Source organism: Hypanus sabinus, chromosome 11, assembly GCF_030144855.1.
Source record: "Hypanus sabinus isolate sHypSab1 chromosome 11, sHypSab1.hap1, whole genome shotgun sequence".
In the NCBI taxonomy this organism is placed as follows: domain Eukaryota; kingdom Metazoa; phylum Chordata; class Chondrichthyes; order Myliobatiformes; family Dasyatidae; genus Hypanus; species Hypanus sabinus.
In genome coordinates this window covers 3630713-3654869 of record NC_082716.1, presented here as the reverse complement: position 1 = coordinate 3654869, position 24157 = coordinate 3630713, and the positions used below count along the sequence as shown (strand labels likewise).

Genomic DNA, 24157 nt, shown 5'->3' with positions numbered 1-24157 from the left:
GAGAGGGGATCTGATTGAAACGTTTAAGATAATTAAAGGATTTGATAGGATTGAGGCAGGAAATATGTTCCAGATGTTGGGAGAGTCCAGTACCAGAGGGCATGGATTGAGAATAAGAGGTCAGTTATTTAAAACAGAGTTGAGGAAGAGCTTCTTCTCCCAGAAAGTTGTGGAGGTGTGGAATGCACTGCCTCGGAAGATGGTGGAGGCCAATTCTCTGGATGCTTTCAAAAAGGAGCTGGATAGATATCTGATGGATAGGGGAATCAAGGGATATGGGGACAAGGCAGGGACTGGGTATTGATAGTGAATGATCAGCCATGATCTCAGAATGGCGGTGCAGACTCGAGGGGCCGAATGGTCTACTTCTGCACCTATTGTCTATTGTAACATGTCTGAATGACTGACGTCAAGTTGCACTCACCTCAATAATAAGCAAATGCTCTGAGAGGCTGGTCAAGGACTACATCTGCAGCTCGCTACCACCCACACTGGACCCCCTACAATTCACATACCAACACCACTGATCAACAGAAGATACAATAGCTACAGCTCTGCATACCATCTTTACACATCTGGAGAACAAGGACACTTATGTGAGAATGCTGTTCTTGGACTACAGTTCAGCATTCAACATGATAATTCCCTCCAGGCTTGACAAGAAGTTCAGAGTTCTGCCTTCACCCTACCTTGTGTAGCTGGATCCTGGACTTCCTGTCAGATCACTGGCAGGTGATAAGAGTGGACTCCCTCACCTCTGCCCCTCTGACCTTCAACACAGGAGCTCCCCATGGCTGTATCCTAACCCCCTCCTTTACTCTCTCTATACCAATGACTGTGTCGCCACCCACAGCAATCTGCTAATTAAATTTGCAGATGATACTACATTGATTGGCCTAATCTCAGATAATAACAAGGCAGCCACAAAGAAGAAGTCATCACCCTGACACAGCTTTTCAAGAAAACAACCTCTCCCTCAATGTTGCAAAAACAAAGAAGCTGGTTTTGGACTACAGGAGGAATGGAGACAGGCTAACTCCTACTGACATCAATGGATCTGGGGTTGAGAGGGTGAACAGCTTCAAGTTCCTCAGTATACACATCACCTGAGGACCTAACTTGGTCTGTACATATCAGCTGTGTGGTGAAAAAAGCACAAAGCCCTCTTTCACCTCAGATGGTTGAAGAAGTTCGGCATGAGTCCCCAGGTCCTAAGAACTTTCTACAGAGGCACAATTGAGAGCATCCTGACTGGCTGCATCACTGTAATTTCCTCAATTGCAGGTCTCTGCAGAGAGTGGTGTGGACAGCCCAGTAAATCTGTGGATGTGAACTTCCTACTATTCAGGACATTTACAAAGACAGTTGTGTAAAAAGGGACTGAAGGATCACTGGGGACCCAAGCCACCCCAACCACAAACTGTTCCAACTGCTCCCATCTGGGAAATGGTACCGCAGCATTAAAGTCAGGACTAACAGGCTCCTGGACAGCTTCTTCCACCGGGCCATCAGACTGATTAATGCATGCTGAGCTATACTGAGTATTTCTAAGCTATATTGACTCTGTTGCACTCTTATTGAATTATTACAAATAATATTCTATTTGCTATACTACTTATTACACATTACTAATTTGCACCTTGCACATTCAGATGGAGAAGTAACGTAAAGATTTTTACTCCTCTATGTGAAAAAAAGAAATTGTCAATTCAATTCCTCTCCTATCAGATACTCCCTTCTCCAGCCCTGTACCTCTTTCACCAATCTTTCACCAGTAATTTTTAATGTCTTACACTGTACTGCTGCCACAAAGCAACAAATTTCATAACATATCAGTTCCAACAAGCCAATTCTGATTCTCAGAAAGTGAATCACAGAGGAGTATATGGTGACATTCCTCACCCAGGGCATGCCCTCTTCTCATTGCTACCATCAGGGAGGACATACACACATACACACACACTCAACGCTTTAGGAACAGCATCTTTCCCCAAAATGGACAATGAACCCATGACATGACCCTCAATTTTTTTGCTCTCTTTTTAGACTACTTATTTATTTTATATACTTTTCTTATTATAATTTAACCATATAACAATTACAGCACAGAAACAGGTCATCAGGCCCTTCTAGTCGGTGCGGAACGCTTACTCTCACCTAGTCCCACTGACCTGCACTCAGCCCATAACCCTCCATTCCTTTACTGTCCACATACCTATCCAATTTTACTTTAAATGACAATACCGAACCTGCCTCTACCACTTCTACTGGAAGCTCATTCCACACAGCTACCACTCTCTGAGTAAAGAAATTCCCCCTCGTGTTACCCTTAAACTTTTGCCCCCAACTCTCAACTCATGTCCTCTTGTTTGAATCTCCAAATCGACTTTATCGACATTTTTTTCTAATTTATCGTAATGTACTTCCGCAAAACAAATTTCACGATAAATGCTAGTGACATTAAATCTGATTGTAATTCTGACATATATGTACTTCGATATTAAATTTACTTTGAACTTTGATTCTGATTCTGATCTGCACTTCTTCCAACCTGGTTTACTGTGTTTAATGTTCATGATATGATTTCCTTTTCAGTGGTGAAATTATACATATTCTGGACAACTATTTTAATGAGCCTTTACTCTCTGCCACAACAGCCAACTCAAGCTTCAAGTTGCACATCATTTTAAGTATCCTTGCTGATCCCACCATTGCCTGGTCTGTTCTTTGCAACCACTTCTACAGAGGGGTCAAGTACAAATTGGAAGAACAATATCTCATATTTCCCTTGTGAAGCTTACTGCTTAATGCAACGAACAATAAATGTTCCAATTTCAGGTAACCCACACACTGGTGCTCTCTTTCCACACACAGTCATCTGTCCATCAGGTTTTCTTCTCCCTTAGTTCCTCTCTCTCTGCCCTCCATCTCCCCCACTCACCTAGTTCCATTTGTTCATCACCCCCTCATCAGCCTTTATCCCATGGCCTACCCCAACACCCATCACTGTGCTGCTCTACAGCAATCCTTCCTCTTTCCCATCAATTTTGATAAAAGACCTCAACAGAAAATATGAACTTTCATCTTTTGTCTCTGCAGATGTTGTTTGACCCACTGAGTTCTCTCAGCATTGTTTTTCTGTACTCACTGTTAACTTTGGTGGAATTCCAAGTGTTCCAGTGCCTTGGAGATATAAAGCAGGAGAAAGACTAACAAAATCATAAATATCTCACCCCAGTATTCATAGTTAAGATAATGTACAAGATAATGAGAGGCATTGATCATGAGGATAGTCAGAGACTTTTCCCTACGGCTGAAATGGCTAGCATGAGAGGGCATAGTTTTAAGGTGCTCGGAAGAAGGTACAGAGGAGATGTCAGGGGTAGGTTTTTTGTTTTTTTATGCAGGGAGTGGTGAGTGCATGGAATGGGCTGCTGGCAGCGGTGATAGAGGCAAAATGATAGGGTCTTTTAAGAGACTCCTGGTTGGCTACCTGGAGCTTAGAAAAATAGAGGGCTATGGGTAAAGTCTAAGTAGTTCTAAGGTAGGGACATGTTCGGCACAGCTTTGTGGGCTAAAGAGCCTGTATTGTGCTGTATGTTTTCTATGTTTAACTCTTCCTCCATCCCTCAACCTCCATTAATATCACAATTTATTTTCTAACAGCTATTCCATTGCTCCTTGTGTAGCCTGATGTATGCAGTTGGAATTCCTACATTGTTAAATGCTATAGAACAGCTTGGAACATAGAACATAACAGCACAGTACAGGACCTTCGGCCCACAATACTGTGCCAACCTAATAATCTACTCTAAGATCAATTTAACCCTTTCCTTCTACATAACCCACCACTTTTTATCATCCATGTCTATCTAAGGGTTTTTCTATCATGCCAATCCAAGAGTTTCTAAAGGTCTCTAATGGATCTGCCTCTAGCACCACTCCTGTCAAGTGACACACATCACCACCTGTGCAAAAAACTTACCTCTGACATCCCCTCCTCCACATTTTCCTCCAATCAACTTGAAATGATGTCCTCGTATTACTACCCCAGCAAAAACTCTCTGGCTGTCCACTTGATCTATGCCTCTTATCATTTTAGAACAACCTGAGATGGTAATTTTTTTTGTTAAAAAATATCCAACAATAACACTTCAAGGTTCAAATGATTTAAACACGGAACTTCATTCCATACTTCATCTGAACTTCCATGAGCACAGTGCTGAATTCAGGCGTGCAGAGCTGTTCAATGTACTCCAACCCTTTTGTTTCGTTAAAGTACTTCCTCTGAACAGTACTGAGAACGACATTCTGTGGGAAAGAGAAAGAAAACATTCTACTACAGTTGGAAAAAATTGACAAATTTCATTCTTTGTACAACCCCTTGTGAATCCCGACAAAGTTTCCATTAAGCTTAGAATAACAAATATGTTTAATGTTTCAGACATGATATAATCTTAAATGTATAATCAGCATTGAGATCTGTGTGTTAATTCCAGTGCATCCAAATAACCTTAACCATAGATTACCAGATGTCAAATTTTCCTCCTACAGCCATCTTCCAGCAACATAGCCAAGATTATTTTATTTAGAGATATAATGTGGAATAGGCTCTTACGGCTCTTTGAGTCACACCGCTCCAACAGCCCTGATTGAACCCTAGCCCAATCTTGTAACAATTTACCACAACAAATTAAGCTACCCACCCTGTACGTCTTTGGACAACGGGAGGAAATGGGAACACCTGGAGAAAACTCACGGATTCCACAGTGAGGATATACAGAGACCACCAGGGTTGAATGCTCAGCTCTGAAACCCCGAGCTGCAATAGTACTAATCGTTATGCTACTGCAGCACCCACAGCTCTTTGAAATTTTGGTATCACCAATTCTCATATCCATTCCCTCATCTTAACTGCTCCTAGACTCTGACCCAAATTTTAAGGCCCTGGCAATTGAAATTCCACCCAAATCTGACCAATTTTCCCTCCTTCTTTTAGACCACAGGTTCTCAACCTGGGGTCCAAGAACTCTTGGTTAATGGAAGGAGTCCATGGCATAAAAAAATGTTGGGAACCTCTGTTTTAGACATTCCTTAAACCTTATAGACCTTACATCTCCTTTTGAGGGGCACTATGAAAAAAATCTGGTTACAATTCTGTTCAAGTACTAATGCGCATTTATTACGTTAAAGGGGTATTTGCAGCAGATCGTTCAACTTCTCGGTTCAAATCACTGGCCATGTCATTCATATGGTCTAACAATGATTTGATCATCCCACTCCTCTCTGGAACGTTGTCCTCAACCCACGGTGTGAACTCTGTGTGAACACACAGAAAGCTACCACCGCTGCAGTGCAATCATATATTTTCTAACACTAGGGGTGTATAACCTGCCAAAAATCACTATAAGAATTATTCCCCCCAGATGGTACTAGTGGCCCAAATTTGGGGTCCTGGCTCACGGACTAATTATATATCTATAGTATACTGATGTTACTTTTTGCTGTAATATGAAAACCAGCAACATTAATGTTCCATAATATTAAAGTCCATAGGTTTTAAGTCTCTTGTAAAGGAAGAGAAAGGCATTGAAAGATGAAGGGAGAAAATTTCAGAGCTCAACAAGGTAACTAAAAGGATGGTCAGCAATGGAATGCAAGGTTAGAGCCACATACAGTATAAGAACTGAAGGAGCTGAGAAATCTCAAAAGACCATGATAACATGACTGCAACACAATTATTAAATTGATAATCATGTTGCCCAAATGACAAAATGTAGACCTAAACTACTGTTGAGAAGGTCTCCAGAGTGCTTACTTTGAAGTTCTCTGTGACGAGAGTGAAGAGTTTAGTCCCACTTCCTTTATCACAAGTAGTATTTGGCATTATAATTTCAAGAGGAGATAAAATCTGCAGTTTGGTAATGACCTGTAACACAGACAAAATGCAATGTAACCCAGTGCAATGAAATAATAAGGTAATAAGATTTTGGAAAAAAAAATTTATCACTTTATTCATAGTCAAAAATGATTATAGCTTAATAAATCAATATAAGTGGTTTATCAATGAACCATAGAATGGTTACAGCACTGAAAGAGGCTACTATATGGATTCTCAGCTAAGGAAGGCATAGAGGGATACAAGCCTAATGCAGGCAATTTGATTAGCACAGGTAGACATCACAGTCAGTATGAACAAAATAGGCCAAAAGTCACTTCTGTAATCTACAATTCTAGGTTTAAGTCTCCCCTCATGCCCACACCAGAATAACCCACAGGTTCTCCCCAATAATTCTTTCTCCATTGTCATTCAGATTATTTCTCCAGTATATATTTGCCCATTTCCCTCCTGAAGGCCACTATGCTAAATGCCTCCGCTACATCTGCAGGCACGCAATCCAGATTTTAAACAAAGACTGCACAAAACTTAAGTACATATTACATTTTACCGCACAGGAACAACCCCTTTGGCCTATAGAACATAGAACGGTACAACACAGTACAGACCCTTTGGTCCATGATGTTGTGCTTAACTTTTAACCTACTCTAAGATTAATCTAACCATTCCCTCCTACATAGCCCTCCAATTTCTCTACTTTTTGTGAAGGCTGAGGAAAGTCCATCTCCCAACCCCCCATCCCCCCATGTATTGAGAGCATCCTAAGCAGCTGCATTACTGTCTGGTTCAGAAATTGCACCATCTCAGATCACAAGACCCTGCAATGGACAGTGAGGGTCAGCTGAGAAGATCATCGGGGTCATCTCTTCCCGCCATCACGGACATTTATGCTACACACTGCATCCGCAAAGTTAACACCATTATGAAGGACTCCATGCACCCCTCATACAATCTCTTCTCCCTCCTGCTGTCTGGGAAAAGGCTCCGAAGCATTCCGGCTCTCATGACCAGACTATATAACAGTTTCTTGCCCCAAGCTATCAGACTCCTCAATACCCGAAGCCTGGACTGACACCTTGCCCTACTGTCCTGTTTATTATTTATTGTAATGCCTTCACTGTTTTTGTGCACTTTATGCAATCCAGTGTAGGTCTGTAGTCTAGTATAGCTTTCTCTGTGTTTTTTTTTTATTATGCAGTTCAATCTGGTTTTTTGTACTGTGTCATGTAACACCATGGTCCTGAAAAACATTGTCTCATTTTTACTATGCACTGTACCAGCAGTTATGGTCGAAATGACAATAAAAGTTGACTTGACTTGACTTGATTTTCTATCAAGTGTGTATTAATTTAAGAGCATCTTAAATAAGCCCAATGTGTACACCTCTATCACCAACCCTGGCAGTGCACTATACATACCTATCACTCTCTGTGTAAAAAACATACTTCTGACATCTCTCCTGTACTTCACTGCAATCACCATAGAATTCTGCTCTCTTATGTTAGTTTGGCAGACCACTAATACTAGTAAAGATATTAAATTCACAATCAAATGTCCAACTAAATGAATTTCTTCTGCCTAAATAATGTCCATATCCTTCCACTCTTACATATTCATGTGCCCGTCTAAGAGCCTAAGACCCTAAGACCCTCTTGAACACCACTAATGTTAGTGTTAATTCTTTTCCCTTTACAGTAAGACCATAAGATAAAGGACCATAATTAGGCTATTTGGACCTTCAAATCTGCTCCACCATTTCATTATGGCCGGTACATTTTTCCTCAGCCCCAATTTCCTATCTTCCCCTCCGCCCCCCACCCCCCATACCCTTCACACCCTGACCAATCAAAAATTTAATCGACATCTGTCTTAAATATATATATAATAAATACTTGGCCTCTATAGCAGCCTGTGGCAACCAATACCCAGATTCACCACCCTCAGGCCAAAGAAATTCCTCCATATCTCCGTTATAAAAGGACGCCTCTCCTTTCTGAGGCTGTACTCTCTGGTCTTAAGACAATCCCACCACATCTTCTCCATCTACATTCTATCAAGGCCTTTCATCATTTGATAGGTTTCAATTAGGTCACCCCTCATTCTTCTGAATTCTAGTGAATACTGGGCAGAGCCATCAAAGCTCTTTATATAACAAGCCATTCAATCCTGGAATTAATTTTGCAAACCTCCTTTGAACCCTCTATAGTTTCAGCACATCCTTTTTTAAGATGAGAGGACCAAAACTGCTCACCATATTCCAAGTGAAGTTTCACCAGAGCTTTATAAAATCTCAATATACATCCTTACTTTTATATTTTAGTCTTCTTGAAATGAATGCTAACTTCACATTTGCCTACCTCACCACAGACTCAACCTGCAAATTAACCTTCAGAGAATCCCTTTACAAAGGTGCCCAAATCCCATTGTGCCTCAGCTTTTTGTACTTTCTCTCCATTTAAAAAATAGTCAACCCTTTAATTTCTTCTGCCATAGTGCATGACCATACACTTCCTGGCACTGTATTCCATCTATTAATTTGCCCATTCTCCTAATCTAGCTAAATCCTTATGTAGCCTTTCCACTTCCTCAAAACTGTCCTTCCACCTATCATTGTATCATCTGAAAACTTTGCAACAAAGCCATCAATTCCATCAACCAAATCATTGATGTACTATATAACGTCAAAAGAATCGGTCCCAACATAGACCCCTATGGAATACCACTAGTCACCAACAGCCAACCAGAAAAGGCTCCCTTTGTTCCTATTCTTTGCCTCCTACCAATCAGCCACTGCTTTGTCCATGCCAGAATCTTTCCTGTAATACCATGGCCTTGAGGCTTGTTAACCAACCTCATATGTGGCACCTTGTCAAAAGCCTCCTGAAAATCCAAGTACACATCAACCGATTCTCCTTTGTCTACTCTGCTTGTTATTTACATAGAAACATAAAAAACATAGAACATTTCTTCAAAGAATTCCAAGAGTTGTCCTACAAGACTTTCCATTGAGGAAACCATGCTGACTACGGCTTATGTGCCTCCAAGTATCCCAAAACCACATCCTTAACAATCGACTCCAACATCTTTCCAACCACTGAGGGTAGAGTAACTGGCCTATAATTTCCTTTCTTCTGCCTCTCCCCCTTCTTGAAAAGTGGAGAGACATTTGCAATTTTCCAATCTTCCAGAAACATCCCAGAATCCAGTGATTCTTGAAAGATCATTACTAATACTTCCCCAATCTCTTCAGCCACCTCTTTCAGAACCCTGGGAAATACACGATTTGGTTCAGATGACTTATCGACCTTCAGACCTTTCAGTTTCCCAAAAACCAACTACTTCAGGACTCTTGATACCTGCAATTTACACCACACTGCGGTCAGATATCCATTCTCACCATCCTTTTCCACTTCATGTATCTGAACAAACTTTTAGTACATAGAACATAGAAATCTACAGCACATTATAGGCCCTTCAGCCCAGTGTTGCGCCAACCCTGTAACCCACTCCGTCTAGAATTACCCTACCACTTAGCCCTCTATTTTTCTAAGCTCGATGTACCTATCTAAGTCTCTTAAAAGACACTATTATATCTGCATCCACCACCATCTCTGGCAGTGCATTTCACGCACCCACCACTGTGTGTGGGAAAACTTACCCCAAGCATCCCCCCTCGTATCTACTTCTAAGCACCTTGAAACTATGCCCCCTTGTGTTAGACATTTCAGCACTGGGAAAAAGCCTCTGGCTATCCACAAGATTAATGTCTCATCTTGCCTTTAGAATCATTCTTCCCCTTTGGTATGTATATATCCAGTGCCTTCCAAGTTGCTTCCAGAAATTCTAACTACTGCTGCTCTGCCACCTTCCCTGCCAGTGTTCTTTTCCAATCAACTCTGGCCAACTGCTCTCTCATGCCTCCGTAATTCCCTTTACTCCACTGTAATACTGATAACTCTGACTTTAGTTTCTCCTTCTCAAATTTCAGGGTAAATTTGATCATATGATCATTTGCTCCTAAGGGTTCTATTACCTGAATCTCAAGTCAAGTCACTTTTTATTGTCATTTCGACCATAACTGCTGGTACAGTACACAGTAAAAATGAGACAAAGTTTTTCAGAACCATGGTGCTACAAAAAATAGTACAAAAACTACACTAAACTACGTGAAAACTGTACAGAAAAAAACTACACGAGACTACAGACCTACCCAGGACTGCATAAAGTGCACAAAACAGTGCAGGCATTACAATAAATAATAAGCAAGAGAATAAGCACAGTAGAGGGCAGTAAGTTGGTGTCAGTCCAGGCTCTGGGTATTGAGGAGTCTGATAGCTTGGGGGAAGAAACTGTTACATAGACTGGTTGTGACAGCTCGAATGCTCCGGTGCCTTTTCCCAGATGGCAGGAGGGAGAAGAGTTTGTATGAGGGGTACGTGAGGTCCTTCATAATGCTGTTTGCTTTGCAGATGCAGTGTGTAGTGTAAATATCCATAATGGTGGGAAGAGAGACCCTGATGATCTTCTCAGCTGACCTCACTATCCACTGCAGGGACTTGCGATCCAAGATGGTGCTATTTCCGAACCAAGCAATGATGCAGCTACTCAGGATGCTCTCAATACAACCCCTGTAGAATGTGATGAGGATGGGGGGGTGGGAGATGGACTCTCAACCAATTCCAGTTCATTGCACAACACCCAGTCCAGAAGAGCTGATCCCCTAGTGGGCTCAACCATGAGCTTTTCTAAAAGGCCTTTTTGTAGACATTCTAGAAATTCCCCCTCTTGGAATCCCGCATGAACCTGATTTTCCCAATCTACTTGCATATTGAATTCCCCCATGACTATTGTAACATTGCCCTTTTGGCATGCATTTTCTATTTCCCATTGTAATTTGTAGACCACATCCTTACTACTGTTTAGGAGTTTGTTTAAAACTCCCATTTGGGTCTTTGTTCCCTAGCAGTTCCTTAGTTCCTTAGCTCTATCCAAAATGATTCAACCCCTTCCACTCTTTCTAATGATTGAATTTCCATTTTTATCAACAGAGTAACTCCACCCCCTCTGCCTTCCTAACAGTCCATTCAATACAACGTGTATCATTGGAAAATTAAACTCACTTTCAGCCTCGATTCAGTGATGTCTACAAAAGCATGCACAGTGCCTATAAACAGTATTTACCTCCTTGGAAGTTATGTTTTGTTTTACAACACTGAATCACAGTGGATTTAATTTGGCTTTTTTGACACTGATCAACAGAAATAAAAAACTTCCTTGCCAAAGTGACTGCAGATCTCTACAAAATGATCTAAATTAATTACAAATATAAAACACAAAATAATTGACTGCATAAGTATTCACTCTTTAATATGAAAATTATCATTGGTGCAGCCAATTGGTTATAAAAGACACATAATTAGTTAAGATGTCCTAGATACATATAAACTTGCACTCAAATTTTACTCATTACAGTAAAAAAATACACCTGCATTTGGAAGGTCCAACTGTTGGTGGGTCAGTATCCTAGCAGAAACAACACAAAAGAACACTCAGAGCAACCCCACGAAAAGATTATTTAAAAGCACAAGTCAGCAGATGGATACAAGAAAATTTCTAAGGCATTGAATATCCTTAGTACAGTTAAGTCAATCATCAAGAAATAGAAAGAATATAGTACAGCTAGAAATCTGCCTAGAGTAGGTCATCCTCAAAAACTGCGACCATGCAAGAGGGGTGATGCACTATGGCCTGGGTTTCTTTCTCCACCACGGAGTGCCGAATTTCAGAGCCTTGAAGGGTACGAGAAAAGAATGCTACTGGCCTGCCTGCCTGATTGAGGGTAGCAGCAAGCGTGAAATCGGGAGGCATCACTCTCTACTTGGAAGGGAATGGTCTCATCCACCGCATGCATCGTTGCTTTGGCAATGTCCCCTCTAATGCAGCTGAAGGCTGCGCAGGCCTCGGCAGAGAGGGGAAAAGTGGTAGACTTGACCAGGGGGCACTCCTTGTCTGCATAATGGGGGACCCATTGGGTGTAATAGGAAAAGAAGCCCAGGCACCATCTGAGGGCTTTGAGAGTGGTGGGAAGAGGGAGTTCTAACAGGGGGCGCATATGGTCGGGATCAGGGCCAATGACCCCGTTTTCCACGACATACTGAAGGATAGCGAGTTGGGTGGTTCCGAACACACACTTGTCCCTATTATAAGTAAGGTTCAGGACTTTGGCCACTTGGAAAAATCGTTGGAGGTTGGTGTTGTGATCCGGCCAGTCATGACCACAGATGGTGATGTTATCCAGATAGGGAAATGTGGCCTTCAGTCGGTACTGATCCACCATCCGGTCCATTTCCCTCTGGAAGACTGAGACACCATTTGTGACACCGGATGGGATGCGCAGGAAGTGATAGAGCCTGCCGCCCGCCTCGAAGGCGGTGTAGGGGCGGTCCTCTGGGTGGGTGGGGAGCTGGTGATAAGCGGATTTCATATTGTCGAGTACACCTTGTACTGAGCTATCTGGTTGACCATATCCGCGATGCGGGGTGGGGGTACGCGTCAAGCTGCGTGAACCTATTGATGGTTTGACTATGGTCCACGACCATCCTATTTTTTTCTGCCCAGTCCAAACAACGACCACCTGGGCCCTCCAAAGGCTTGTGCTTGGCTCAATGATCCCCTTCCTGAGCAGCCGCTGCACCTCTGACTGAATGAAGGCCCTGTCCCCCGCGCTGTACCTCCTGCTTTTGGTTGCCACAGGTTTACAGTCGGGGGTCAGGTTGGCGAACAGCAGTGGGGGAGGGATCTTGAGGGTGGAGAGGCTGCAAGTGGTGTCAGTAGCACAGCTGTCAGCATGGTGCTGGGTGGGATGTGTGGTTCGGTGTGTGTGTGTGTGTGGTCAGTAGTGGGGTATATGGCGAAGTCCCACCAAACTGAGGATTCCTGACAGTGAGTGGTGGGAGGGGCCCGTCATATGCCATAGTCACACTTTCGAGGTGGCTCTGGAAGTCCAGCCCCAATAGCACAGGCGCGCACAGTTGAGGCATGACCAGTAGCGCAAAGTTCCGATGTTCTGTGCCCTGCACCACCAATGTCGCTACACAACCCACCCGTATGTCTGTGGAATACGACCCAGAAGCCAAGGTGACCCTCTGGCTTACCAGCCGTGTCACGAGTCTGCAGCGTTGTACTGTGTCAGGGTCAATAAAACTCTTCAGTGCTGCCCGTGTCAAACAGTCCTGTGCCCCTCCACCAGGATGTCCATCATTGACCTTGCAAGCTGGTGTGGGGCACTTTAGTCGAGGGTTACGGAAGCCAGAGTTGAACTGCCGTCTTGGTGCCCAGTAAGCATCGGTGGGTAGGGGGCGGGGCATGTTGGCACCAACAAAGATGGTTGCCCCCATCCGGGCATGCAAGATGGCGGCCCCCATGCCTCGCACGCAGTGCTGCCCGACCCCGCTCGTGGTTTAGACTTACAGACCTTGGCGAAATGGCCCTTCTTCCCGCAGCTGGAACAGGTCGCTTCTCGGGCCGGGCAGTGTTTTTGGGGGTGCTTTTTGAATCCGCAGAAGTAACACTGTGCGGGCTTGCGACTGGCAGCAGCTGTGGTCGGGTTTGGGGAGTTCGTGGAATTGCGACTGGCAGCGACGTTGGCGAATTCGCTCGCGGGATCCAGCAGCGGCGGGGTCTGAGGTGTCCACGGAACTGGCAGGGAATCGCGCGGCTGGACAGCGTCAGCATTGTGCAGAGCAGCCTCCAGCGTGTCGGCCGTCTCGATCGCCGAGCGTAAGGTAAGATCTGCATTTTCCAGCAACCGCTGGCGCACATACACTGACCTGATCCCTGTAACAAAGGCGTCTCGTACGAGGAGCTCCACGTGCTGTTCTGCCGTGAGAGTTTTGCAGTCGCAAGTCCGCATGAGTGTCTGTGGGGCTTGGAGAAACTCGGTTCTTGATTCTCCAGGCCGCTGTCGTCGCGTAGCTAAGCGATGTCTTGCGTAGACGGTGTTCACCGGCTGCAGGTACTGTCTTTTGAGGACGTCCAGTGCCCCTTGGTAGGTTGACGGGCCTCTGATAAGTGAGTAAGCTTTCGGGGTGACCCTCGAGAGGAGAATTCGGTGCATAACAGTGGGTTCAGTTGCACTAACCTCCTCCAAGTATGATTGGAAGCATGCAAGCCAGAGTTCAAAGGCAAGAGCTGCTTCGGGGCTTGGGGGTCCAAATCCAATCTTTCCAGACGTAAAATGCTTTCCATGTTTTAAAACTTCCAGTCAATAAAATTGATGCACCATCAATAACTCTCTCCGAGACGTGCAGGTGAGATATCGACTTTTATTGACTGGAAGAAAGAACAAGCAGTAGTTGACCACCATACTACATCCTGGAGACTGAGGGCCGGGCTCAGGCCTCAATCGCCTTTATACCGGGGTCTGTGGGAGGAGCCATGGTCAGTGGGAGGGGCCACAGGAGCAGTCAGCAGGGGTGTGTCCAGACAGGTATGTAGTTCACCACAAGGGGAACTAGTGAGGGAGGCCACCAGGAGACCTATGACAACTCTGGAGGAGTTACAGGCTTCAGTGGCTGAGATGAGAGAGACTGCACATTCAATAAATATTGTTCAGTTGCTTCACCAGTCGCAGCTTTATGGAGAGTGGCAAAGAGAAAGACACTATTGAAAAAAAATTCACATGAAATCTTAGCCAGTTTGCAGAAGGCATGTGGAAGATTCTGAAGTCAGCTGGAAAAAGGTTCTATAGTCTGATGAAACCAAAATTGAGCTTTTTAGCCATCAGACTAAACGCTAAATGCTGCACATTATCAAAAGCACACCATCCCTATGGTGGAGCTGCATCATGCTGTGGGGATGCTTCACTGCAACGGGCCCTGGAAGCCTTGTGAATGTAGAAAGGAAAATGAATACAGCAGAATACAGAGAAATCCTGGAGGAAACCTGATGTAGTTTGTGAGAGAACTGTGACTTGAGAGATTTGTTTTCCAGCAAGACAATGATCAGAATCAGAATCAGGTTTATTATTACCAGTATGTGATGTGAAATTTGTTAGCAGCAACAGTTCAATGTAATACATAATATAAAACAGAGAAAAAATAATAATTAATAAATAAATCAATTACAGTATATGTATATTGAATATATTTTTTAAATGTGCAAAAAACAAAACTGCATACTAAAAAAAGTGAGGTAGTGTCCAACGGTTCAATGTCCATTTAGGAATCCGATGGAAGAGGGGAAGAAGCTGTTCCTGAATCGCTGAGTGTGTGCCTGCAGGCTTCTGTACCTCCTACTTGATGGTAATAGTGAAAAAAGGGCATGCCCTGGGTGCTGGAGTTCCTTAATAATAGACGCTGCCTTTCTGAGATACCACTCCCTGAAGGTGTCCTGGGTACTTTGTAGGCTAGTACCTACAAAGTACCCAGGATGGAGCTGACTAGATTTACAACACTCATCAGCTTTTTTTGGTCCTGTGCAGTAGCACCACCAACCCCACCCCGCCCCCCCATACTAGACAGTGATGCAGCCTGTCAGAATGCTTTCCACAGTACATCGACAGAAGTTTTTGAGTGTACTTGTTAACATGCCAAATCTCTTCAATCTCCTAATGAATTATAGCCGCTGTCTCGCCTGGCTATGTTGGGACCAGGTTAGATCCTCAGAGATCCTGACACCCAGGAAATTGAAGCTGCTCACTCTCTCTACTTCTGATCCTTCTATGACGATTGGTATTTGTTCCTTTGTCTTACCCAACCTGAAGTCCACAATCAGCTCTTTCGTCTTACTGATGTTGAATGCCAGGTGGTTGCTGTGGCACCACTCCACTAATTGGCATATCCAACTCCTGTACACCCTCTTGTCACCACCTGAGATTCTACCAACAATGTTTGTATCATCAGCAAATTTATAGATCGTACTTGAGCTATGCCTAGCCACACAGTCATGGGTATATAGAAAGTAGAGCAGTGAGCTAAGCATACACCCCTAAGGTGTGCCAGTGTTGATCATCAGTGCGGAGGATATGTTATCATCAATCCGCACAGATTGTGGTCTTCCAGTTAGGAAGTCAAGGATCCAATTGCAGAGGGAAGTACAGAGGCCCAAGTTCAGCAACTTCTCAATCAGGATTGTGGGAATGATGGTATTCAATGCAGAGCTACAGTTGATGAACAGCATCCTGACGTAGGTGCTTGTGTTGTCTAGGTGGTCTAAAGCCGTGTGGAGAGCCATTGAGATTGCATCTGCCATTGACCTATCGTGGCGATAAGCAACTTGCAATGGGTCCAGGTCCTTGTTCAGGCAGGAGTTCAGTCTAGTAATGACAAACCTCTCAAAGCATTTCATCACTGTCAATGTGAGTGCTACCAGGCGATAGTCATTAAGGTAGCTCACATTATTCTTAGAAACATAGAAAACCTACAGCACAATACAGGCTTTTTCTAAGCTCCATGTACCTATCCAAAAGTTTCTTAAAAGATCCAATCGTATCCGCCTCCACCACCATTGCCGGCAGCCCATTCCACGCACTCACCACTCCCTGCATTAAAAAAAATTACCCCTGATATCTCCTCTGTACCTACTTCTAAACATGTTTAAAACTATGCCCTCTCATGCTAGCCATTTCAGCCCTGGGAAAAAGCCTCTGACTATCCACGCGATCAATGCTTGTCCTTATTTTGTACACCTCTATCAGGTCACCTCTCATCCTCCTTTGCTCCAAGGAGAAAAGGCCGAGTTCACTCAACCTGTTTTCATAAGACATGCAACATCCTTGTAAATCTCCTCTGCACCCTTTCTATGGCTTCCATATCCTTCCTGTAGTGAGGCAACCAGAAATCAGCACAGTACTCCAAGTGGGGTCTGACCAGGGTCCTATATAGCTGCAACAATACCTCTTAGCTCTTAAATTCCACGATTGATGAAGGGTCCCAGAACAATAAATGATGTTTAAAGTTTATGCAAAGTCACAAATAGAAGGGTTGTGTGTGGTGGTAATAATCTTCTGAGGTGTGTCTATTTCAATGCAAGGAGTATTGTGGGGAAGGCTAACACGGTAAGGGCGTGGATTGACACATGGAATTATGACATTGTAGCCATTAGTGAAACTTGGCTAAAGGAGGGGCAGAGCTGTCAGCTTAATGTTCCAGGGTTCCAAGGTTTCAGAAGTGATAGAGGCAGAGAAATGAAGGGTGGGGGAGGGGTGGTGCCAGTGCTAGTGAGGGAAAATGTTACAGCAGTGCTCAGGCAGGACAGATTAGAAGGCTTGTCTACTGAGGCCATATGAGTGGAGCTGAGAAACAGGAAAGGTATGACCACATTAATGGGGTTGTGTTATAGACCATCCAATAGTCAGTGAGAATTGGAGGAGCAAATCTGCAGAGATGTGGCAGACAACTGCAGGAAACATAAAGTTGTGATAGTAGGGGATTTTAATTTTCCACATGTTGACTGGGATTCCTATACTGCTAAAGGTCTAGATGGGTTAGAGTTTGTAAAATACGTTCAGGAAAGTTTTCTAAATCAATATATAGAGGTACCAACTAGAGAGGATGCAATATTAGATCTCCTATTAGGAAACGAGTTAGGTCAGGTGACAGAAGAATACATACACAATGCTGGAAGAACTCAGTAAGTCAGGCAGCATCCGTGAGAAAAGAGTAGCCAATGTTTTGGGCCGTGATGGAAGTATGTGTAGGGGAACACTTTGATTCCAGTGGTTTCAACTTGATCATGGATAAAGACAGATCTGATCCTTGGGTTGAGGAACTAAACTGGAAAAAGGCCAAATTTGAAGAAATGAGAAAGGATCTAAAAAGCGTAGATTGGAACAGGTTGTTCTCTGGCAAGGATGTGATTGGTAAGTGGGAGGCCTTCAAAGGAGAAATTTTGAGAGTGCAGAGTTTGTATGTTCCTGTCAGGGTTAAAGGAAAAGTAACTAAGGATAAGGAACCTTGGTTCTCGAGGGATATCGGAACTCTGATAAAGAAGAAGAGAGAGATGTATAACATGTATAAGCAATAGGGAGCAAATAAGGGACTTGAGGGGCATAAAAAATGCAAAAAAATAATTAAGAAAAATCAGGAGGGCTAAAAAAAGTCATGAGGTTGCTTTGGCAGTCAAGGTGAAGGATAATCCAAAGAGTTTCTACAGGTATATTAAGAGCAAAATGACAGTAAGGGATAAAATTGGTCCTCTTGAAGATCAGAGTGGTCGGCTATGTAGGGAGCCAAAAGAAATGGGGGAGATCTTAAATGCTTTTTTTTGCATCTGAATTTACTAAGGAAACTAGCATGGAGTCAATGGAAATAAAAGAAACAAGTAGTGAGGCCATGGAACCTATACAGATTGAAGAGAAGGAGGAGGTGCTTGCTATCTTGAGGCAAATCACAGTCGATATATCCCCAGGACCTGACAGGGTATTCCCTTGGACCATGAAAGAGACTAGTGTTGGAATTGCAGGGGCCCTGGCAATGTCGGTATCTACGGGTAAGGTGCCGGAAGATTGGACAATAGCTCATGTTGTTCCGTTGCTTAAAAAAGGCTCTAAAAGTAATCTGGGAAATTATGACTGGTAATTTTGACGTTGGTATAAGGTAAATTATTGGAAGGAGTACTAAGAGATAGGATCTACAAGTATTTGGATAGACAGGGACTTAATTGGGAGAGTCAACATGGCTTTGTGCGTGGTAGGTCATGTTTAACAAATCTATTAACAGTTTTTCAAGGATGTTACCAGGAAAGTAGATGAAGGGAAGGCAGTGGATGTTGTCTACATGGACTTCAGTAAGGCCTTTGACCAGGTCCCGCATGGGAGGTAAATTAGAAAGATTCAGTTGCTAGGTATACGTGGTGAGGTAGTAAACTGGATTAGACGTTGACTCAATGGGAGAAGCCAGAGAGTGGTAGTGGAGGATTGCTTCTGAGTGGAGGCCTGTGACTAGTGTTGTGCCACAGGGATCAGTGCTGGGTCCATTGTTATTTGTCATCTATATCAATGATCTGGATGATAATGTGTAAATTGGATTAGCAAATTTGCTGATGATACAAAGATTGGAGTTGTAGTGGACAGTAAGGAAGATTTTCAAAGCTTTCAGAGGGATTTGGACCAGCTGGAAAAATGGTCTGAAAAATGGCAGATGGAGTGTGAGGTATTGCACTTTGGAAGGACAAACCGAGGTAGAACATACAAGGTAAATGGTAGGGCACTGAGGAATGCAGTAGAACAGAGGGATCTGAAAATACAGGTACAAAATTCCCGAAAGGTGTGATCACAGGTAAATAGGGTTGTTAAAGAGAGCTTTTGGTACATTGGCCTTTATAAATCAAGGTATTTAGTATCAGAGTTGGAATGTTATGGTGAGGTTGTACAAGGCATTGGTGACTGCAGATTTGGAGTAGTGTGTGCAGTTTTGGTCACCAAATTACAGAAAGGATATTAATAAGGTTGAAAGAGTGCAGAGAAGGTTTACAAGGATGTTGCTGGAACTTGAGAAACTGAGTTACTGAGAAAGGTTGAATAGGTTAGGATTTTATTCCCTGGAGTGTAGGAGAATGAGGGGATATTTGATAGAAGTATATAAAATTATGATGGGTATAGATAGACTGAATGCAAGCAGGCTTTTTCCACTGAGCTAGGGGAGATAAAAAACCAGAGGACATGGGTTAAGGGTGAAGGGGGAAAAGTTTAAAGGGAACATGGGGGGGGGGGCTTCTTCACACAGAGAGTGGTGGAGTGGTGGGAGTGTGGAATAAGCCTCCAGATAAAGTAGTAAATACAGGCTCACTTTTAACATTTAAGAAAAACTTGGACAGGTACATGGATGAGAGGTGTATAGAGGGATATGGTCCTGGTGCAGGTCAGTGGGACTAGGCAGGAAAATGGTACAGCACAGCCAAGAAGGGCCAAAAGACCTGTTTATGTACAGTAATGTTCTATGGTTCTAACATATCCCTGAGACACACCACTGGTCACAGACCTCCAAGCAGAATATGACCCACCTACAACCACTCTTTGCCTTCTCTGGGCAAGCCAGTTCTGGATCCACAAAGCAATGTCCCCTTGGAGCCCATGCCTCCTTACTTTCTCAATATGCTTTGCATGGGGTACCTTATCAAATGCCTTGCTGAAATCCATATACACTACATCTACTGCTCTTCCTTCATCAACATGTTTAGTCACATCCTCAAAAAATTCAATCAGGCTCGTAAGGCACGACCTGTCATTGATAAAGCCATACTGACTATTCCTAATCATACTATACCTCTCCAAATGTTCATAAGTCCTGCCTCTCACAATCTTCTCCATCAGCTTAGCAACTACTGAAGTAAGACTCACTGGTCTATACCTTCGTAGGACATCTCTACTCCCTTTCTTGAATAAGGGAATAACATCCTCAACCCTCCAATCCTCCGGAACCGCTCCCATCCCCATTGATGATGCAAAGATCATTGCCAGAGGCTCAGCAATCTCCTCCCTCGCCTCCCACAGTAGCCTGGGGTACATCTCGTCCAGTTCCAGTGGGTTATCCAATTTGATGCTTTCCAAAAGTTCCAGCACATCCCCTTTCTTACTATCTACATGCTCAAGCTTTTCAGTCCACTGCAAGTCATCACTACAATCACCAAGATCCTCTTCCATTGTGAATACTGAAGTGTTCATTTCTTACCTCTGCTATTTCCTCTGGATCCATACACACTTTCCCACTGTTACACTTGCTAGGTCCTATTCTTTCACATCTTATCCTCTTGCTCTTCACATACTTGTAGAATGCCTTAGGGCTTTAAAATTTAAGAAACTACTAGACAGGTATATGGAGGAATTTAAGGTGGGGAGTTATATGGGAGGCAGGGTTTAAGGATTGGCACAACATTGTGGGCTGAAGGGCCTGTACTGTGCTGTACTATTCTATGTTCTCTATGTTCTGTTTCCTTAGTCCTCCCTGCCAAGGCCTTCTCATGGACCCTTCTGGCTCTCCGAATTTCCTTCTTAAGCTCCTTCCTATTAGCCTTATAATCTTCTAGATATATAACATTATCTAGCTCTCTGAACCTTTTGCAAGTTTTTCTTTTCTTCTTGACCAGATTTACTAGAGCCTTTGTACACCACAGTTCCTGTATCCTACCATAACCTCCCTGTCTCATTGGAACGTACCTGTGCAGAACTCCACACAAATATCCCCTGAACATTTGCCACATTTCTTTCGTACCTTTCCCTGAGAACATCCGTTCCCAATTTAAGCTTCCAAGTTCCTGCCTGATAGCTTCATAACTCCCCTTACTCCAATTAAACGCTTTTCTAACTTGTCTGTTCCTATCTCTCTCCAATGCTATTGTAAAGAAGATAGAATTAAGATCACTATCTCCAAAACGCTCTCCCACTGAGAGATCTGACACCTGATCAGGTTCATTTCCCAATAACAAATCAAGTATAGTCTCTGCTCTTGTAGGCTTATCTACATATTGTGTCAAGAAACCTTCCTGATCACACCTAACAAACACCACCCCATCTAAACCCCTTGCTCTAGGGAGATGCCATTCAATTATTTGGGAAATTAAAATCTCCCACCACGACAACTCTGTTATTATTACACCTTTCCAGGATCTGTTTCCCTATCTGCTCCTCAATATCCCTGTTACTATTGGGCGCCCTATAAAAAACACCCAATAGAGTTATTGACCCCTTCCTGTTTCTAACCTCCACCCACAGAGACTCTGTAGACAACCCCTCCATGATGTCCACCTTTTCTGCAGATGAGACACGATCTCTGATCAACAGTGCCACGCCCCCACCTCTTTTGCCTCCCTCTGTCATTTCTGAAGCATCCAAAACCCAGCACTTGAAGTAACTATTCCTGCCCCTAAGCCATCCAAGTCTCTGTAGTGTCCACCACATTATAGCTCCAAGTACTGATCTACGCTCTAAGCTCATCCACTTTGTTCACAATACTCCTTGCGTTAAAATAGACACATCTCAAATCACTGGTCTGAGTGCATCCCTTCTCTATCACCTGTCTATCCTCCCTCACACACTGTCTCCAAGCTTTCTCTATTTGTGAGCCAACCGCCTCTTCCCCAGTCTCTTCAGTTAGGTTCCTACTCCCCAACAACTCCAGTTTAAACTCTCCCCAATAACCTTAGCAAACCACCCTGCCAGGATATTGGTCCCCCTGGGATTCAAGTGCAACTTGTCCTTTTTGTACAGGTCACAACTGCCCCAAAAGAGGTCCAATGATCCAGAAATCTGAATCCCTGCCCCCGCTCCAATCCCTCAGCCACACATTTATCATCCACCTCATTCTATTCCTGTACTCATTGTCACGTGGCACAGGCAGTAATCCTGAGATTACTACCTTTGCAGTCCTGCTTCTCAACTTCCTTCCTAACTCCCTGTAGTCTGTTTTCAGGACCTCTTCCCTTTTCCTACCTATGTCATATGTACCACAACCTCTGGCTGTTCTCCCTCCCACTGCAGGATATTGTGGAGGCAATCTGAAACATCCCGGACCCTGGCACCTGGGAGGCAAACTGCCATCCGAGTTTTTTTCCTCTGTCCACAGAATCGCCCATCTGACCCCCTAACTATAGAGTTCCCTATCACTACTGCCTTTCTCTTCCTTTCCCTACCCTTCTGAGCCACAGGGCCAGACTCTGTGCCGGGGGGGTCGTACTTTTTTAGGCACTGGTATAACCGTTGCCATTTTGAAGCAAGTGGGAACTTCCGTCTTTTGCAGAGAGAGGTTGAAAATGGCCTTGAATACTCCTGCCAGCTGGTTGGCACAGGTTTTCAGAGTTTCCCAAGTACTCCATTGGGACCTTCCACCTTGCGACGGTTCACTCCAGTCAGCCACTGAGACAGAGATCACAGGATTATCAGATGCAGCAGGGATCTTCACAGCTGTCGTTGTGTTCTCCCTTTCAAAGCAGGCATAGGAAGTGTTGAGTTCATCTGGTAGTGAAGTATCACTGCCATTCATGCTATTTGGTTTTGCTTTTTTGGAAGTAATGTCTTGAAAACCCTGCCAGAGTTGCCGTGCATCCAATGTCGCCTCCAACCTCATTCAAAATTGTCTCTTCACCCTTGAAATAGTCCTTCACAAATCATACCTGGTCTTCTGGTACAGGACTGGGCTTGTATACACTGGAATTTAGAAGTATGAGAGGGGATCTAATTGAAACATATAAGATTATTAAGGGATTGGACATGCTAGAGGCAGGAAACATCTTCCCAATGTTGGGGGAGTCCAGAACCAGAGACCACAGTTTAAGAATAAGGGGCAGGCCATTTAGAACAGAGTTGAGGAAAAGCTTTTTCACCCAGAGAGTTGTGGATCTAAGGAATGCTCTGCCTCAGAAGGCAGTGGAGGCCAATTCTCTGGATGCTTTCAAGAAAGAGTTAAATAGAGCTCTTGAAGATAGTGGAACCAAAGGATATGGGGAGAAGGCAGGAATGGGGTACTGATTATGGATGATTAGTCATGATCACATTGAATGGCGGTGCTGGTTCAAAAGGCCGAATGGCCTACTGCTGCACCTATTGTCTATTGTCTCTTGCCAGACTTGAATGCCACAGACCTAGCCTTCAGCAGACAATGTACGTCCTGGTTTTGGTTTTGGTTTGGACATACATTTTGGTTTGGGAATGTACAGTAAGTTTTTGTGGGCATACACTTATCCACACAGGTTTTAATGAAGTTGGTAACAACTGCAGCATACTGATCCAGGTTCAAAGATGAATCCATGAATATAGTCCAGTCCACCGACTCAAAGCAGTCCTGTAGGCGCTCCTGTGCTTCTCTTGTCCATACCTTCTTGGTCTTCACTACTGGTGCTGCAGTCTTCAGTCTCTGCCTATACTCATGGAGTAGAAACACAGTCAGGTGATCAGACTTCCCGAAGTGAGGGCATGGAATAGCATGGTTGGCATTCTTGATGGTGGTATAGCAATGGTCCAGTGTGTTGTTTCCTCTGGGATTGCAAATGATCTGTTCATGGTAATTGCTTAGTGATTTTTCAGACTTCCCTGGTTAAAATCTCACAAAACAATGATGAAGATGTTAGGGTACGCTGTTTCCTCAATATTGATCCCATTGCTCAAATCATGTAAAGTCTAATCATATCCCAAGCATAAATCCAAAGCTACACAGGATAGGCTTAAAACAACTAAGTTAATGTCCTGGAGTAGCGAAGTCAGAGTCCAGGTGTCAATCCCATTGAAAATTGGTGGCTGGACTTGAAGAGGGCTGTTCACGCACAATC

General features: G+C 43.7%; 1 protein-coding gene across 1 annotated transcript in view; it reads right to left on the bottom strand.

Annotated features, from left to right (window-relative positions):
- The window catches only part of msh4 (mutS homolog 4), a 188335-nt gene that overhangs the window by 139074 nt on the left and 25104 nt on the right, over window positions 1-24157 (bottom strand). The window contains exons 2-3 of the mRNA XM_059983705.1: window positions 5819-5929; window positions 4196-4311 (exon numbers count right to left, since the gene is read on the bottom strand). Of these exons, the coding sequence (XP_059839688.1) occupies window positions 4196-4311; window positions 5819-5929 (227 nt within the window). The remainder of the gene's footprint in view (window positions 1-4195; window positions 4312-5818; window positions 5930-24157) is intronic.